Source organism: Syngnathoides biaculeatus, chromosome 10 (assembly GCF_019802595.1).
Source record: "Syngnathoides biaculeatus isolate LvHL_M chromosome 10, ASM1980259v1, whole genome shotgun sequence".
Lineage (NCBI taxonomy): Eukaryota > Metazoa > Chordata > Actinopteri > Syngnathiformes > Syngnathidae > Syngnathoides > Syngnathoides biaculeatus.
In genome coordinates this window covers 30,133,457-30,153,554 of record NC_084649.1, presented here as the reverse complement: position 1 = coordinate 30,153,554, position 20,098 = coordinate 30,133,457, and the positions used below count along the sequence as shown (strand labels likewise).

The following is a 20,098-nucleotide window of genomic DNA, read 5'->3' as shown; positions in this document are numbered from 1 at the left end:
TATACTAGAGGAGTGTAATGAAGGACTTTGATCTTGTTGACATATGGAGGCTGAAAAAACATAAAAAAAAGACCACAGTAATCCCTCGTTTTTTCGCGGTTAATTGATACCAGACCGACCCATGAAAAGTGAAAAACCGCGAAGTAGGGGTAAATGGCTTATTTAAAAAAAATTTTTTTTTTTTGCTTCATTGGGCCATGTCGTTGCACTTGGGATGGCAGATTGCCTTCCCTCGTAATATAGAGTACAGTACTGCACTAATGTATGTTAGCCCCACCTCCCCACGCCCCAATTGGTCCACATCATCTGCTGGGAATGCCGCATTATACCCTACCAATGCGGCTTCCCGCTACAGTACTGTACTAATGTATGCTGTTTTTTTTTTTTTTTTTGCTTCATTGGTCCATATCGTCTTGCTGGGGATGCCGCATTATACCCTATCAATACAGCATTCCCGCTACAGTACTGTACTAATGTATGCTGGCGTTATTTTGTGTTTTTTTTCTCTTTTTTTGCTTCATTGATCCATGTCATCGGGCCAGGGATGGAGCATTCATACGTAGCGATCTGGCTTTTCTTTTCTTTCCCTATCTCCGCGAAGTACATCTTACTGTATTGTACTGTAATTTTTCTCAATGGTTCACTTCTCTCTCAAAAACAGATTTTATTTCCCCCTAAACAATTTGATAGCTCACAGAATTACTTCCAAAATACATGCAATCATCATCAGTGACCACGTACATATTTCTCCCAAACTAAAAATTGAGTCACGTCTGGCACCGCACCAACATGGTATTGAAGGACCTGGATTTTGATTCTTTGGTGAGGAAGGACTGGGATGAGTTTTTGAAATTAGGCGACTGTCCAACCATATCCCCCATTTCTGCTGTGGGAAATCAGGTACGCTGTATTGACAGGTTGAATCACAAACTCTTCGTACAATTAAAAAAAAAAAATGACATCGGAAGAGGGGAAAAAGAAACCTCACTTAATATGCAATCAATCCCACAGATATGCTTACAAACGAACTTCAAATAGCAAAACAATTACACATCTAAAGAACATTTTCTACAATAAAAGTTAAGACACTGAGAACAAGAATAAATCGGGAAACATTCTTGGAAACCAACTTGAGTATGATAGATAAAGAAAAGCCATGAATTACAGCCATTCAAGATTCAAAATGCAACTGGAGAGTTCTTCTTTTTCTGTCAGCTTGTCCCATTAGGGGTTGTCACAGCATCCATCTTCCTCTCTAACACCCACTGTCCTCCCTCACAACATCCATCAAACTTTTCTTTGGTCTTCCTCTCACTTTTTTGCCTGGCAGCTCAATCCTCAGCACCTTTCTACCAATATACTCACTGTCTCTGCTCGCTGCTTTCGCTCCAGATCACAATATCATCTGCGAAGATCATGGTCCAATGGGATTCCAGTCTAACCTTGGCTGTCAGCCTATCAATTACTATCGCAAACAGGAATGGGATCAGCGCGGAACCCAGATGCAGTCCCACCTCCCCCTCAAATTCTTCTTACACATCTACAGCACATCTCGCTGTTCTGCTGCCTTCATACATGTCCTGTACTATTCTAACATGTTTCTCCGCCACACCACACTTGTGCATGCAGTACCACAGTCTAGCCTCCACTACTCTTTCCCGTAACTTCATTATGTGAATCATCTTTATTCCTCTGTAGTTTCCACATTTCTGAACATCGCCTTTGTTCTTAAAAATGGGGACTAACACACTTTTCCTCCATTCTTCTGGCATCTTCTCTCCCACTAGTATTCTACTGAATATGTTGGTCAAAAACACCATAGCCACCTCACCAAATTGCTTCCATACCTCCACTGGTATGTCATCAGGTCCAACTGTCTTTCCATTTTTCATTTGATTCACTGCCTTTCTAACTTGCCCCTTACTAATCATTGCCACTTCCCGGTCATTCACGCTTCACTCTTCTACTCTACCTTCTCTCCGATTTTCTTCATTAACTTCTCAAAGTTATCTTGCCATCTACTTAGCACAATACTGGCACCAGTCAACATATTTAAATCGCAATCCTTAATCACCTTTACTTGCTGAACATCCTTCCCATCTCTATCCCTCTGTCCGGCCAACCTGCAGAGATCCTTTTCTCCTTCTTTCATATCCAACCTGGTGCACATAGTCATATGCCTCTTGTTTAGCCTTCGCCACCTCTACCTTTGCCCTACGACGCATCTCAATGTATGCCTCTCCTGAGTCCTCTCCGTGTCCCCCTTCTTCGCTAATCTCTTTCCTTGGATGACTTCCTGTATTTTGGGGTTCCACCACCAAGTCTCCTTCTCCCCTTTCCTACCAGAAGACACCCCAAATACTTTTCTACTGCCTCTCTGAATACTTTGGCAGTAGTATTCCAGTCTTCTGGGAGTTCTTCCTGACCATCTCGAGCTTGTCTCACCTCGTTCTGAAAGGCCACACAACATTCTTCCACTCTCAACTTCCACCACCTGAGTCTCTGCTTGACCTTTGTCTTCTTAATCTTCCTACCCGCTACCATCCTATGCTGTTGAGCTACAGTCTCCCCCACCACTACCTTACAATCTGCTACCAGAGTCATCCTACACACCACCATCCAATGCTGTCAAGCCACACTCTCCCCGACCACAACCTTACAGTCGGTAACCTCCTCCGGATTACATCGTCTGCACAAAACATAATCCACCTGCGTGTTTCTACCTCCACTCTATGTTCCTGTCTCTTCTGGAATTAAGTGTTCACCACTGCCAATTTCATCCTTTTTCCAAAGTCCAGGAATGTCATACTTACCCATCACTTCATCGCCCCTGTTTCCTTCGCCAACATGACCATTGGAATCTGACCCTGTAGATCACGCATTTTATCTCCACCCCCCCCCCCCAAGGTCACATCCTACCTGTGGGACATAGCCGCTAATCACATTATACATAACACCCTCAATTTCAAGTTTCCCTATCATCACTCGATCTGATACTTTTTTCACCTCCAAGACATTCTTAGCCAGCTCTTCTTTAAAAAGAACCCCTACTCCATTTCTCTTCCCATCTACACCATGATAAAACAGAAATGAACGTGGACTTTCCTGAAAATACAAATGCGAACACCGAAGGTGCGAAGTCCTGCTAGGGAGGTCCAGGGGCATGCCCCCCTCGCCCCGTAAAATTTTTGAGAAAACGGATGGCTGTGTTGGATTGTGGCGATGTCAGGGAACAAAATTCAGGCAAACATTTAAAGTAAAATTTCTAGGTCCTAACCAAAAAAACATTGCTCCTATCACTGGATAGCACAAAATCACATTTGTCATTAAAATATGCCATCTTATCGCAAGAAAAATGAATTAAGTGAACTATTCAGTAAAAAGACATCTAAAATTGTCCTTTTCGCCACATTATACATATAGTATCGATAGTCTATACACGAAAAAATATCCAAGTATTTCTACACCGTACAGTAAAACATGTTAAAGAAGTTGATCTGTAGTCATTACTATTAACGTTTAAGTTTCAAACTTATTACGTCGCGTTGTACTGATGATACACTCGACCAGATTGCTCACTATCTTAGATATAGATATAGTAATACTAATAGTATAATGAGTTGCCTTAAATATATATGATTTTAACTGACTTACCAAGCTTGTAGATCTTTCTAATGTAGTCGGACAAAAAAAATCTCCGTTCAAGTCCTTTTCCACAAGCAATGACCACTTGAACGTGTTCCTAACACTCGCGTCTATTGCACGTATGTCAGCCTGTTTGAACATTGCGGTGCCTGGCCGATCACACATGAATTAGTTTACACAAAACGCTATTCAAATACTCCACATTCAATGATTTACCTGCCTTTTGTGTGCACATGTGCACCCTTTGTGGCTTCCGTTCTCGCAGAAATTTCAAAATCTCTGAGATACGGCGAGGTCATGAGAATGCGAGGGGAGGGGCGTTATTGTTACTAGTGTTAGTGCCTCAACATGGCTACGCTCGTGAATGCAAAACAACAAACTCAAAGGCATGTTCGTTCAATGTTAACTAATATCCGGATTAATTTTAGGCAATTTGTCCTCAATTTTCAGGAGGAATTTTCATGAAAATTAGAAAATCCAGAATTCTGGGAAAATCCTTAGGACTTTCATCACTAATAAAATAATTTGAACCCTTCTAATTATCATGTCAACTAACTCCTGAGGTTTTCCTGTCATAGTCCCAACATTCAAAGTCTCTACACACAGCTGTATGGTCTGTGCATTCCTCTTCTTTTTCTGCCGACTAAGCCGCTTTCCTCCTTTTTTTTTGTCTTCAACCTACATTATCTGACTTTCTCCCTTCGCATTGCAGATTAACATTTCCGGGGGCGGGCGTAGGAAGCCTGGGCCACGACCTAATCTTTATGGAATTCATATGATGAACACTATTTGGCAGGTTTTTTTTTTGTTTGTTTTTTGTTTTTTTTAAACGCCGGATGCCTTTCCTGACGCAACACTCTGCATTTATCCGTGCTTGGAACCAGCCGACAGGTAGCCCAATATTGTGCTGCCCAAAGGGCTGCAGATAGTCAAAAAGAACAAGCAATCAAATAAAGTCAGCATATAAAATACATAATTCCCATACTACCTAATCTATGTTAAAGTTAAGGTCAAATGAAAGCAATCCCATAAACAGTCAGCACATAAAGTACACAAATCACATACTTGAGATTAACTGTGAGAAAATATTTTACAGTTATCGCAGATTCTTTGCATCTTTGGACAACGCAGACCAAAACACTTTTATGAAGGATCTAAACATTTCTCAAATAATTACACAAATTAAAGACACTTGATTTTTCCTTAATCATCACAGTATTACATAATGCACTTTAAAATAATATGTCAGGACGAGTCCCTGGCCCACACGGAATCTCCATTGAATGCATTAAATATTTCTAGCAAATTTCTACCGGGCTATTTTTCAGAATAGTCAACAAGATAAGAATCCATACGAACACAGTGTGAATTAAAATGTTACTAAAGACAGGGAAAGCCCCCACTCTCTCAGCTATTTATTGGTTTTATCGCTGATTAATGTAAAACAAGATTATCTGGAAAACCCTCGCAGCCAGAATTGAAAAGGTACTCTTGTCAATAATCCACTATGACCAGACGGGCTTTATTAAAAGTAGAGGTTCAACAACTGTCAGATCTCTGTTAAATTCAATCAGTATGTCATAGCATAAAAATCTTTAGGCAATACTCATGTAACTTGATGCAGAGAGAGCTTTTCATAAATTTAACTGGGTTTTCCGATTTTAATTTTTCGCAAATTTGCCTTTTGAACTTTCTTTCTACACTGTATACCAAGATTATAAAACTTGCTGAAGGAAACGACAAATTAACAATTTTACTTGACAAAGAGGAACCAGACAAGGATGTCCACTCTCACCAATGCGATTTGCTATATTCATCAAAGTTCTTGCTGCCGCTTTATGTCAGGATGCTAATATTAAAGTTATCTGTTCGATAGAGAAAGTACACAAAATCAATCCATTTGCTAATGATATTCTTTATTAACAAGAAGCCAAGTCTTCATGCAGTTATCAATCTCAAAACATTTTCACAAATATCAGATTACTCTATAAACTGGAGAAACTCAATAGCTGTTAATCTGAAGGAGGAGTCCTAGCAAGACTTTTTGGAGTGTGGGACATCTGGGGCAGCTGATGGGTATAGATAGGCTGGTCAAGTGTAATCCAGCTTTGGTGGTCACTGAAACAAAAACTTGGTCATGGGAGGAGTGCAGCGCGGCCATGGAGAAAGACTTCCAGAGGGCTTCGAGGAAATTCTGATCCACCATCCCGCGTCTCCAGGTTTAGCACTGCACCAACCACACTGTGCATAGTGGGGATGGGGCACTGCTGACCTCGACTCAGAATATTGTGAGTGAGAGGGAAGAATATTTCGATTACCTCATTTCCACTGACATGCCTTCCCATGAGGAAGCAGAGTTTGTATTTCTTGAGGTGGCTCTGATCTCTAGGGATGAGGTCACAGAAGTGGTAAAAAAAAAAAAGCTCCCTGGTAAGTTCCCAAGGGTGGGATGAGATTCAGGTGGAGTTTCAAAAGTCTCTGGATGTCGTGATGCTGCTTGATATCCCTCTGCTACATCACATAGATATCAGGCAGAGTGCATCTGGATTGGCAAACAAGTGTGGTGCTTCCCTTTTTATGAAGGGGGACGTGAGGGTGTGTTCCTACTACATTGGGATAACACTCCTGATCCTCCATAGTAAGGTCTATTCAGGGGTGGTAGAGAGGAGGGTCAATTGTGAAGTCAAATCTTGGAGTCAGGAGGAGCACTGTGGCTTTCGTCTTGGCCATCGAACAATGGAAAATCTCAAAACTCTCAGGAGTGTCTTTGATGGTGCATGGGAGTTTCCCCAACTAGTGTCCCTGTGTTTTGTCAGGGATGAGATCCTACCCCAAGTGGAGGAGTTTAAGTATCCTCGGGTCTTGTTCACGAGTTAGGGAAGAATGAAACGGGAAATAAACAAGCAGGTTCCCCGTCTAAGGTGATGCAGACTTTGTATGCTGTGGTAAGGAAGGAGCTAAGCCGAAAGGCAAAGCTCTCAATTTACTGATTGATTTCCGTTCCTAGCCCTATGGTCATGGGCTGTAGGTCGTGACCGAAAGAATAAAATCCCGGACACAAGCAGCCGAAATGAGTTTCCTACACAGGGTGTCTTCCTGAACAGATATGGTGAGTCATTCATTCGGTAGGAGATCAGAGTAGAGCCGCTACTCCTCCACATTGAGAGGAACCAGATGAGGTGGCTGGAGGATCAGAATCGGATGCCTCCTGGACATGTCCCTGGTGAGGAACTCCAGGATCATCCCACTGGGAGGAGATCCTGGGGACATTCCAAGACACCCTGGAGAGACGTAACTCTCCCAGCTGGCGTGGGAACGCCTCAGGATCCCCCCTGAAGAACTGGATGAAGTACCGTAATTTCTCAAGTATAATGCGTCCTGAAGTATAATGTGCACCCCCAAAGTTGACCTAAAAAAAAAAAAATAATCAGGAAAACCCTTCTAACAATTTACAATGCGCACCACCAATTTGCTGCTACCCATATGCCCAAAATATTGGGAATTATCTGTATTTATATTATGTTAGGTTTGTACTTGTATTGTTTTTCCAAAATACTGTCTGGACAACAATCCACCCATCCATCCATCTTCTTAACCGCTTATCCTTACAAGGGTCGTGGGAGTGCTGGACCCTATCCCAGCTGTCAATGGGCATGAGGCAGGGTACACACTGACCTGGTTGCCAGCCAATAGATACTTTTCACGTGACGTCATGAGTCATGACTTTTGTTTATGACGCCTAGTAGACTGCAAAACTACAATACAACTTGCGTTTTTTAGTGATCTTTTTGTTAATATTGGCTTGCTTATAAGCGTTTTATGGCCTTTTCATCATGGTATTTCATTGTGTGGCTTACGGTTCTAAGAACAGATAGGAAAAGGGATCCGACACTTCAGGCATTGTTTACCTTTTGCTAGGCATTCAGCTAATTTACTGTGGTATCCTCCACACTTTTTACATATCTTTACGGAGGTTTTTGGACTGTCAATATGCCTACTAACACCCGCAGTGAAACTCTGCTTTCCAGATTTGCTCTCAGTCACTCACATTTGAAAAATGTTCACGTGTGGTCAGTCATGCTCGCAGATAAAGTTGCAGGTGTGATTAGGGATGGAATCCCAAGACCTTAAAATAACTTACTGGATTAATATAACATAACTGTAAATTAAAAAAATTGCTGCCACTGCCGTAAATACGAGCCCGACTTGCTAGAACACCCCTGTATGTGCGTGTTATCGATGTATTGGCCACACCTGAAGCCTCAAGGTGGATGATAATCTAATGTCTTTTTTTTGGGGGCACGCTGTCACACGATTAACCAAAACTGCCTCGCAATCGACACCCCTGGTGTAACTGAATTACCTTTGACATGGCTCATTATGTTGATGACTTTCGACATAAATCCATTTGCAGTACGTAAAGCAGCTCGGAACATGTGCTTTTGGCATCACCATACATGCCAAGTACGGTTAACTTGCATTTCCTTTTTCCGGGCAAATACTGATTATTAAGGAGCAGGCTTGTTTTGTTAACAGGATTTATGAAATAAACATGTAAATTAATGTAAAGACTACACAATATAACCAATGTCTTCCAATATCTATTTTTTTCTATTTGGAACAAATTTTACACGCGTGATTTTTCGTGCTCGACTGTGTAGATTTGCAAGTGCGTTGGCCCGCGGGCGCGAATGGGCTTGTCAAATGTGAGTGACTGGTGAACCTCGAGGCTGTCGCCAGCCATAACCTTTGCCTACACTTTTCCTAACTCGTGGGAGCAGGCTATGCTGATCGCTTTTTTTGAGCGTGGACTCCGGCCCCTGGCTGAGTAACTTTTTGCGCACACTCGGTGAATTGGTAGCGAAAACTATGTGGACTCTGACCATCTCATCACAGTTTGTGTAGTTACAGTCTTTAACCAACACCTTGAGTTATGTCACAAAGTGCTCATATGACTCACAGTTAACTTGCGCCTTCTGGTTAAACTTATTTCTAGCAAATATGGAGTTTGGTTTCGGAGTGAGATAATCAGATAATTTTTTGTTTTTAGCAATTTATCTTCATCTCCGGTCAGTGTCCACGTATTGACAACATCCTATCCTTTATCTCTGATCCACAGCTGGAGGAAATGCACTTTTCCTCTTCAGCTCTGTTTTTAAGCGGTCCTGTGAACATGAGCTTGTCGTGGTGCTTGAATCTCTGCCACGCATCTGGTAAATTGGATGAGTCCCAGTCCAACCTCGGGCTTGGAACACCGAATATATGCCTCCATCGTGGTCAATTCCTCGTCGTCTTCATTCACCCCCCACCCCTGTGAGTCCATAGTTATACGACCATCACTCTGACACCATGATATGATCTTGCTGTCGTGTTATTGAATAACAGACGTGATTCCAACTGTACTTTTTAACATGGGTGGTATTTTGATTTCCCCCCAGCCAACCTCTCTCTCTCACTTCCTTATCGTCCTGTCTCATCCCACCCTGCTAACGTCGACACAATAACACACACACACACCGCACTTGCTATATACGAGATGTACTATAGCTCAATCTAAAAATAATGAGACAATACTTGCTGTCAAGTTTCACATGTGGCTTCTTTCTTTATTCCTCACTCCAGCACATGTGCCTCAATCGCCTCTGGTTTCAGTGTTTGGTTGTTAAAGGACTTTCAAGATAAAAGATCAAACGATAACCATAGCCAAAACATTACAGTATACTTATTGCTTCCTAGCCATGATATGTAGACACGAGCTTGCCGCCCAAAATGGCGTTGGCAACAAAAAACACATTGTCAGCATGACGTCGATGAAAAGTATCTATTGCAGGGCACATCGAGACAAACAGCCGCACTCACAATCACACCCAATTAATGTGTATGTTTTTGGGTTGTGGGAGGAAACCGGAGGGTCCGATGGAAACCCACACAGGCACTGGTTGAACATCCAAACTCCACACAGGGAGGGCTGGGATTGAACCCGGGACTTCAGAACTGTGAGCCCAACACTATTCCAGCTGATTCACCATGCCGCCCTTGTACAACAATCATTAATAATAATCATTGTGCATGTGCTGATCTTCGGCTTGTCCCGTGAGGGGTCGCCACAGCGTGTAATCTTTTTCCATCTTAGCCTATCTCCTGCATCTTCCTCTCTAACCCCAACTGCCCTCATGTCTTCCCTCACCACATCCATAAACCTTCTTTTTGGTCTTCCTCTCGCTCTTTTGCTTGGCAGCTCCATTCTCAGCACCCTTCGACCAATAAACTCACTCTCTCGCCTCTGAACATGTCCAAACCATCGAAGTCTGCTTTCTCGAATCTAATCTCCAAAACATCCAACTTTGGCTGTCCCGCTAATGAGCTCATTTCTAATCCTATCCAACCTGTTCACTCCGAGTGAGAACCTCAACATCTTCATTTCTGCTACCTCCAGTTCTGCTTCCTGTTGTTTCTTCAGTGCCACCATCTCTAATCCGTACATCATGGCCGGCCTCACCACTGTTTCATAAACTTTGCCCTTTGTCCTAGCAGAGACTCTTCTGTCACATAACACACCAGACACCTTCCGCCAGCTGTTCCAACCTGGTTGGACCCATTTCTTCACTTCCCTACCACACTCACCATTGCTCTGGATTGTTGACCCTAAATATTTGAAGTCCTCCACCCTCGCTACCTTTTCTCCCTGTAGCCTCACTCCTCCCCCTCCACCTCTCTCATTCACGCACATATATTGTGCATGTGGTGATGAAGAGGTAATATAATCTCGGGACACGCCACAGGGCATGCTTGTCCTTGTCCTATAACTTAGGTTGGGGGTGCACACTACCATAATAAATGTAAATGTGTAACATAAGAAATCGAATATCATAACGAAATGTACATGTATATTTTTCTTACCACTCTCTGTAGCTGTGTACGACTATACAATGTGACTTATTTTTCATCCATACCAAAATATAATGTGCTCTATTACCCTTTTGGAAAAATTTCCGCATTATTTGACAAATTGCGGTCCGCTACCAGACTTCAGACAAGAGGTGGAAAATGGATGGATGACAGGAAGGAAAGCTACTTCCTAGAGAGATCCAGTTCAGACATTAAAGGAAAAAAAAAAAAAAACAAAAAAAAAAGCCCAGAAGGACAATTACCCAGTCAAGTCATGGAGGGTAACACTACTAAAGTCCAAACCTTCCTCCTTTCCTCTCTCCACATCCATCCATTGATGCCATCACACCACAACCAAAAAAGTAAATTATACGCAAAGTTGTTTTAAGTTTCACAATTTCTTACAATTAATGTGCACTTTTTATTCAAATACAGGTTGTATATAGTTTTACAGAAATATGAATTAAAATGGGAATTTACTGTATTTGGAGGTTTGGAAGGGATTTAACTCATTTACATTATATGGATGAATTATATCCGAAATCTGAGGTTCCACTGTAAGTGTAATTAAGAAATGGAAGCAAATTTAACTTTCCCCATGTTTTTTGCACAATTGTAATGTATCACAATTTTAACGGATTATCAAAAATTTAAGTAAGAGTGGTCGTTAACCTGCTTGAATGTTGATTAAATATGCATACTTACAACGCCATTTGATGTATGTACACCAACCATGTTGATCTTGTTCACAAAGCGTACATGAGGAGGATGATCTGGATATCTGGGTCCACATTCGATTTTTAGACCGTATATTCTGCCTTCATAAACAGTCTATAAACAAAAAAATGGTAATTAGCTAACTTTGAAACTTCAGAGAATTTGAGATGAAACTGTATGGAAAGCCAATCTCGATTACATGACAAAAAAATAATTTTTCTGAATCATAACATTAATATTGAAAGAACAAAAACAATGAAGCACTAAAAATGCAACACATATTTCCATTCAGAAAAATATAAAAATCAGCAACCATATTTACTATTTTTGCAATCCAAACTGTAGACGGGAACAAGCAAAATAAATTTTCACAGATGCTAGACCCCACAAAATTTACTTAAAATGACAAAGAAAAACACAGACGTAATGGTGGGCCTATTGAAACATACAATGAATGAACGTTGTTCACAGTTCTGAGGACCGGGGTTCAAATCCCTGTCCCCCCGTGTGGAGTTACCATCTTCTCCCCATGCCTGCGTGGGTATTGTCTGGGTTCTGAAGGTTGGCAGTAATGTCACAGAATGTTGTCTTTGGGTGTTTCTACACACCTCTCACAATGTTTCTGTCAACTGCCATTTACACCCTTGGCCAACCTGTTCAATACCTGTTGCTCAGTAAGCAGTAGTGTACTTCTTTTTCAGGACATGCCGAATGTTTGTGCAACAGCTCTGATTGATTTTCCCTCTACTCTCTTCAAAATGGTTTACTTTTCTGCTCTAGACAGCTGTCTGGTTTTCAATGTAAAAGGTAACAACTGAGCAACTTGAAACACCTGAGTCACTTGTTCCAATACTTTTGCTCACTTCGAAAAGTGGGTGGCTTAAATACAGATGAAAGTGGACTGTCGTGAAAATTCCTGAAAATACAAATTATTGAAAAAAACTGATGGCTGTGGTGCATTCTGGCGATATCTGAACAAAATTCAGATAAAAATTGAAAGTAAAATTTCTAAGTCCTGACCAAAAAAGAAAATTGGGAAGTTCCCCAAGGGCCAAGCCCAGAATTTTTTTGTTGTTGCGGGTGTGATTAGGAATGGCCTTAAAATAACTTACTGAATTAATATAACAAAACTGTAAATTAAAAATAAAATAAACAAATACATAACTAAAATAGAAAACTAAAATTTAAAACTCGGAAAAGATAATTTCCAATTTCAACTGATTATTAGTAGAACATGATATAAAACGGTATTTAAAATTTTTCATCAATAAAAATTCTTGATCTGACAAACTGTCTGAACAAACGTTGAATGCACTGGCCTGTCAAGGAATAAACACGAACGGTCTATACTCGCAATGTTTTCAACATAATCGGCGTTCATGGCAAGAAGCTAGCGATACATTGGAACAAACATTCCTGTCTGCAATCGTGACGTATTGTGGGGGGGGGGGGGGGTGCACCACGGGACTGCTGTAAATAGGAGGCCGGCTTACTAGAACGCGCCTTTATGTGCATACGCTCGGCATATTGGCCACACCTGAATCAAGCGACGAGGTGGATGATAGTCTAACGTGTCTTTTTTTTGGGGGGGGGGCACGCCATCACACTGGCTTGCGATCGACGCAATGAGAACCCCTGGTGTAACTGAATTTCCTTTGACATGGCTCATGATGCTGATGACTTTCGACGTAAATGCGCTCGCATTACATGAAGCAGTTCTGAACGTGCGCGTTCGTACTTGCTCCGTACATGCTCAGTACGGTTAACTTGCATTTCCTGTTTCCGGGTGAAGACCGGTTGTTTCGGAGGAGGGGCGTTTAGTTAACAACGTTTATGAAATAAACACGTAAATTAATGTCAAGACCACACAAAATAAGCGACGTCTTGAGAGAATGCGAGGAGGCGCATTACTGTTACTAGTGTTAGTGCCTCAACATTGCTACGCTCGTGAAAGCAAAACAACGAACTCAAACGCATGTTCGTTCAATGTTGTCAACTAATGTCCGGATTCATTTTAGGCAATTTTTCCTGAATTTTCCGGACGAATTTTCAGGAAAATTTAAAAATCCAGAATTCCGGGAAAATCCGGAGGACTTTCATCACTGCTTAAAACAAAAGGTGGTCTGTTCAGAGGTGTTTTTTTAACAGAACTAGATTGAAATATCATGAAATAAAAGCAGGAATTCTGAACTTAGATCTCATTCATCTTTTGGTCTGAAACCCAAATGTTTACACTCTTCACTGCATACAACAGAAACAAAGGACCTTGCCATTCTTACACTTTTACAGGGGACTGTACCTGAAGCATTTCTTAAATGAATGTCCTCTCCCGAGCACCGGTGACGACTAACACCTTTTTCCCAATTTTTTTCCTTATCGCTTGAGTGATTAAACATTTTGACAATACAAGAAAAGTCCCTTGAGAGTAATACAGATGCTATGATTATGTATTATTAGTATTTTGAAAGACTTAAATTATTAATAGTAAGCCACATTTGTTCATCATTATGTTGATTACTTCTCATAGCTCAATCTAAATAAATCAGGTAATTGTTGTTACATGTAATACTTCTGCTATGAGGAATGTATGGCAAAAATGCTAGAGGAATCTCACCTTGGGGGGGCCAATAATGGTGGCGTTCCAGTGAGTGAGGGTCATGTCGTCATCGTTGGCAAGGCCCCAACTAACTGTGCCATCTCCAACTCCTTTCTGACCTTCTTCCAGTTCCTCCAGAAGCCGGAAATTGCGAGGAACTACGACATCTTCAAACAGTGCAACATAGGTTGTACTAGTTGAGTAAGAAACTTTTCACTAATTGGGTTCTTTGACCACACACTGACCAAATATTAATCAAACGATAGGTGGGGGGATTAAAATCAAATTGGGCTTGTGACAGATTTTAAATCTGTGCGCGCTAAAAATTGCTAAGTACTATTACTGACCAATTTGAAATAAACACCGTTCTTATATAATTAGCCTTGTCCTGCAATACAAACTATCAATTACAGTACAGCTTTGTTGAAAGCTTAACACAGTTTTGCGGCTATTCTCTGTCGGAACCTCTATTTTTTTGTCTGTGTATTTCTTAAATAACAAATAGCTTTTACTCTCAGTACAAGACGACTCCACCAACATTAGCTGTCAAGTTAAAAGTATCGTCGAATGAGTATCACATTTGTTGAGAAAACAACACTGAATACAAGTGGGCTCTTTCAGCCTTACCGTCGTGTCAATTGCTAAGCAGCAGGGCTATCCTGCATACAACCACGAGAATATAATGACGCCTGGGAGAATGTTTAAACCGTGTAGATGTTTGTATAAAGCGCGTTATTCTGTCAGCCAGCAAACCTCATTGAGCTCATTAAGGTTGGCGGCCAGTTTTGCTAGTCACCAAGCTATCAAGTGCCATTGCGGGTACCATGTCATGCACAACCGCGAAAGTCCAAAACACCTACACCTCACACTTCATCGTGTTAACCTATCTTATTGCTAAAGGTCATACGTTGGAAAGTGTAGCTTAAAGTAAATAATGTAAAATATAAAAATGGGGGGAAAAAACAACGGGTGGGACAATGAAGAGTGGGCTTACTTGATCCGGCGACAGACGCCATCTTGGTCACAGTTTCTCGGATACGCGCACGTAAGATGTTGATTACGCTGTGGAGCGCGCGCGTCCTCCTATGGTAGGAAATGATGTGTACATAAATGCATTGTTGAGCTACTTTTTCCATCTACCTTTTCATTCTTCGTGACACTTGTGCATATAAAATTGAAAGGAATATATTTTTGCCATCATTTTGTCTAAATGTCTCGCGCAACAATATCGGATTCATCCAAAACCAAACGAAGAGTTGCAACAGGGCTGAGCAGTTTCTACAGAGCTTACTTTAGTGGTCTGTGATCGCCGTCTGTTGGACAAAATTTAAACAGCGCCAGCGGTGAATCGCAACCTAAAAAATATATAAATTATAAAAATGTTTTTCTTTCGGGGGACTGATTAGCACATCTGCCTCACAGATCTCAGGACGTGTCAAATCCTGCCTCGCTTGCGTGTAGTTTGCGTGTTCTTCCGTGCCAGCCTGGGTTTACTCTGTATATGTTCTCCGGTTTCCTCCTACATCCTCACAACATGCAGGGTAGGTTAAATGAATACGAAATTGTTCGAAGGTATTGTAGGGATTTGCGAGTTTGGACCCTACGCGTGTTCACGAGTCGAGGAAGATATGACCAATGATTAGAAAACGTTAACAGCAAATGGATTTATTACACGCGGATGAGAATTTTCCACCGATCGGCGGATTTCCGACTTTTTCAGTCCAAAATGACCATTCTCGAGATAAGCGCAAAGAAAATTTTAGGGGGGTGCTAGTCAGTGCTAGCACAAGCACGACTATCATATGCCGTTCTAACTTGCTCGGTAGTGTAAATATTTGCATTTTGCGACATAAACATTAAAACTTGTTTGCGGCAGATTACTCGATCGGACAACAGAGTTATACACTATAACGATACAATCGTGTTAATGGTTAATCGAGTTTCACCATTGCCATGTACATGTGTTGTTGGTTCTCAGAAATCGCAGTGTAACTTGTTAGTTAGCCAAATAATGGCGTGTGGGACTTAGATAGCACGAACTGAGCGACGGTGTGTTCAATGTTTTACGATGGCGAAAGTGTTAGAAAAAAAGGATGAAGATCGAGCGAGGGCAATTAACAAGGATGCTGGAATCAAAAACTGTTTCAGACGGGCATGGCTTGATAAAAGTGTAACCGTGCAGATAGCACCGAAAACGGTATCAACATGTCTAACCGAACGCATACAAAAAGTGGACATTCCCGGCAAAGTGCTGTTCAGTCTGTGTTCATCGAGTGTGGCTCTCCACCAAAGATCTCCCGCTGCGGACGGAATCCCGCAAACTTGCTCCCAGGTTCGTTGGCCCGTTCCCAATTACCAAGATCATTAACCCGGTCGCCGTCTCACTGAAACTGCCCAGGACGATGAGGGTGCACCCTACGTTCCACGTCAGCAGACTTCGCCCGAATCGCCCTGCATGCTGGACGGTGGGCTGGTGTATACTGTGCACCGGCTGCTGTCTTCCGGCCGCAGGGGAAGGGGGGTCCAGTACCTGGTGGACTGGGAGGGATATGGACCGGAGGAGCGCTCCTGGATCCCCTCCAGTTTCGTCGTGGACCGCTCCCTCATCAGGGACTTTCACGCAGCCCATCCTGATGCTCCTCGGCCGTCCGGGGCCGGCCGTTGAGGGGGGGGGTACTGTCATGCTCCTGGCTTCCTGCCCAGGCTGGGCGTGGCTAGCCAATTAGTCAGCGCACACCTGCACCTTGTCCCAGCTGATGCCTCCCAGTATATAGAGGACCCGGGGGACGACTTGTCCTCTGCCAGATCGTCGTCCTTGATGCCTCGTTCGCACACTCCTGTTTGCCTGACTTCTGCTCTCCGTGTACCGACCCACGCCTGTCCACTGACCACCCTCGTAAGCCTGCCGTACTATTACTTCTGATTGTTTAGACTCTCTACCTGATCCCAGACCTTGGACCAAATAAAGGTTTCCTCTGCACTGTCTGCTTGTCTCTGAAGTCGTGCATTTGGGTCCACCCTCGAGCCCCGTTCACGACAGGCACAAACCAGTGCAATCTGTAGGCCGGTCCCAAGCCCGGATAAATGTCAGACAGAGCATCCGGCATAAAAACTGTGCCAAATAAATATGAGCGTCCATCTAAAGAATCCCATACCAGATCCGTCGTGGCCCGGGTTAACAACACCTGCCCCCGGCACTGGTAACCTGCAGGGCCTCTGTGGGAATTCAGCTACTGTGGGTTGAAGACAAAGAAGAGGAGGAAATTGATTAGTGGCTATCCCCTACAGGTAGGATGTGACCAAGAGTTAAAAGAGAAATTCTGGAGGGAACTATATGAAATAGTGCTGAGCCTCCCAAACAGAAAGAGTTGTGATTGGTGCAGATTGTAATGAACATGTTTATGAAGGAAACAGGGGCCATGAAGAAATGATGCGCAAGTATGGCATCCAGGAAAGGAACTTTGAAGGACAGATGGTGGTAGACTTTGCAAAAAGCATGGAAATGGCAGTAGTGAACACTTATTTCCAGCAGAGGGAGGAACATATAGTGACCTACAAGAGCGGAGTTAGAAGCACGCAGGTGGATTATATTTTGTGCAGACGATGTAATCTGAAGGAGATTACTGACTGTAAAGTAGTGGTAGGGGAGAGTGTAGTCAACAGCATAGGATGGTGGTGTGTAGGATGACTCTGGTGGTGGGTAGGAAGATTAAGAAGACAAAGCAGAGCAGAGAACCATGTGGTGGAAGCTGAGAAAGGAAGAATGTTGTGCGGCCTTTCGGAAAGAGGTGAGGCTCTCGATGGACAGCAGAATCTCCCGGAAGACTGGACTACGACAGCCAAGGTAATCAGAGAGACAGGCAGGAGAGTACTTGGTGTGTCTTTTGGTCGGAAAGTGGAGAAGGAGACTTGGTGGTGGAACCCCAAAATACAGGGAGTTATACAAGGAAAGAGATTAGCGAAGAAAAAGTGGGACACTGAGAGAACTGAGGAGAGGTGAAAGGAGTCCATCGAGATGCGATGTAGGGCAAAGGTAGAGGTGGCAAAGGCTAAACAAGAGGCAATGTTAATTGATCATAGATCAATAAAAGTAAAAATGGTTAAAATGATGAAAATTGTTCAGATAACATTCATTCTACAGGTATCCCCGCCAGACGCGGTGTATGGTTGCGATGTTAAGGCAAAATTCAATGTTAATTGAACATAAATCAATAAAAATAGTTAAAATGATAAAACTGATGGTAAGAAGGATAAGATCAATGATAAAAAATAGCAAAAAGCAATATAAATGAAGTGAGATTCAAAGCGTCTAAAAGCATCAGAAATTAGGGATAATAGAAATTTTTGAGTGAGCCTGTTAGGGTTGATCAAGTCCTATATCGCTCGAAGCCGAATTTAACCATAAGGGTTTTCGGGATTACGGATAAATTGTCAAGACAACTTGACCTTCATAGGTAGCCACGTAATATCGCTGGTATTATCCTGCCATTACCTTATTATAGTAGTTTTACTTGCGTCCAATCTCAAAAAGAGTCGTCAATTTAAGCATTCCAAGTTGACAAATACCTTCTCCCCGCCAGCTTGCCACACAACTCTTACACCGATGGCAAGACCTTGTCTCTTTGTCAGCGAAAACTGAACAAAAAGCCCCGAACTTCCATATCCAAGGTTTTTATAGCTTTTTGGTGGAACATTCTGGAAAATGTTGGCTGAATCCACGCCTAGTGGGAAGGGCCTCCCTTGGTTCATCTTATCGGGCCCCATTCACCATTCCTGGCTTGACTTGTCATGCCCTTCTTTAGCTTCACTCAATTTTGTCATTCTCCCTTAATGCATCTTTCAAAAATATAACCACAACTCGTGTTCGGTTTTCAACAATAGCGTAAATGTATCAACATTCTTGTGAATACAATTCTCTCATGCATTCTCAGGCTTGTATTAGTTAGTTGCTCATCATGTGTTGCCTTGTCTGAGAGAGACAGCCATACACAGGTTATATTCTTTTCACAAAGCTGTTTCAAAGCAACTTATTTTCTGCTAAAAGTCTAGTGGAAAAATAGTTGAAATCTATTTCTGCTTGCCGACATCCTGCGTGGTCATTCAAGTGTGACGGGCTTCCTGTTCAGTAACTTGATGCTGCAACCGTCTTGAAAAACGTTGGGTGTGACCTGACAGCTGCATCATGTCACTCTCTTCATATCAGAAATAAGATGTGAAAACAAAGATATAACAATAATTGGGTTCTTAAGGTTGCTAACAACGATATATGTATATAATACAAAGATATGAAAAAAAATCAGGTTTATATAAGGTTACTGACTTTGGTACATGTATGCAATATAATGAGAAGCTAAGTGGGTAGGCTACGATTATCAGAGAGATCTTTCCCGTGCTGGTGACCCAATCAAGTATAATTTTTTTGGCGACATCTTGTGTTCAATTTGAGAGCTCAAAACATGAACCTTAAGGCATACATCCCAAATGTTATCAATTCGCTCCATTGCTATTTGTGGTATGGCAACCTATCTGACACTAGAAAGAGTACCACAGATGCATTATTTGACTAGAGGATGCTCGTGGAAAAGTACAGAGAAGGTCAGAAGGAGCTACATTGTGTCTTTGTGGATCTAGAGAAAGCCTATGACAGAGTACCAAGAAAGGAACTGTGGTACTGCACTGTACTGTGTGTACTGCGTAGGTCTGGTGTGGCAGAGAAGTACGTTAAAATAGTACAGGACATGTATGATGGCAGCAGAACAATGGTGAGGTGTGCCTTAGGTGTGACAGAAGAATTTAAGGTGGAGGTGGGACTGCATCACGGATCAGCTCTGAGCCCCTTCCTGTTTGCAGTGGTAATGGATAGGCTGACAGATGAGATTAGACTGGAATCCCTTTAGACCATGATGTTCGCAGATGATATTGTGATATGCAGTAAAAACAAGGAGCATGCAGAGGAACAATGAGAAAGATGGAGACATGCACTGGAAAGGAGAGGAATGAAAATTAACCGAAGTAAAACAGAATTTATGTGTGTGAATGAGAAAGGTGGAGGGGGAAGAGTGAGGCTTCAGGGAGAAGAGATAGCGAGAGTGGAGGACTTTAAATATTGAGGGTCAACAATCCAGAGCAATGGTGAGTGTGGTAAGGAAGTGAAGAAACGGGTCCAAGTAGGTTGCAACAGCTGGCGGAAGGTGTCTGGTGTGTTATGTGACAGAAGAGTCTCTGCTAGGATGAAGGGCAAAGTTTACAAAA

General features: G+C 42.3%; 1 protein-coding gene across 6 annotated transcripts in view; it reads right to left on the bottom strand.

Annotated features, from left to right (window-relative positions):
- ube2v1 (ubiquitin-conjugating enzyme E2 variant 1) overlaps nt 1-18,493 on the bottom strand; it is a 30,433-nt gene extending 11,940 nt beyond the window's left edge. Inside the window, exons 1-6 of one of the 6 annotated variants that reach the window (XM_061833956.1) lie at nt 18,339-18,493; nt 17,002-17,079; nt 14,841-14,929; nt 13,865-14,013; nt 11,239-11,364; nt 5,580-7,054 (exon numbers count right to left, since the gene is read on the bottom strand). In XM_061833956.1, the coding sequence (XP_061689940.1) occupies nt 6,779-7,054; nt 11,239-11,364; nt 13,865-14,013; nt 14,841-14,862 (573 nt within the window). In that variant the 5' untranslated portion in view covers nt 14,863-14,929; nt 17,002-17,079; nt 18,339-18,493 and the 3' untranslated portion in view covers nt 5,580-6,778. Of the gene's footprint in view, nt 1-5,578; nt 7,055-11,238; nt 11,365-13,864; nt 14,014-14,840; nt 14,930-15,137; nt 15,202-15,266; nt 15,670-16,202; nt 16,242-16,376; nt 16,537-17,001; nt 17,080-18,338 lie in introns of those variants that run through there. The other 5 variants (XM_061833957.1, XM_061833958.1, XM_061833954.1 and 2 more) reach the window with 5 other exon arrangements.
- Between the last annotated feature and the right edge of the window lie 1,605 nt (nt 18,494-20,098).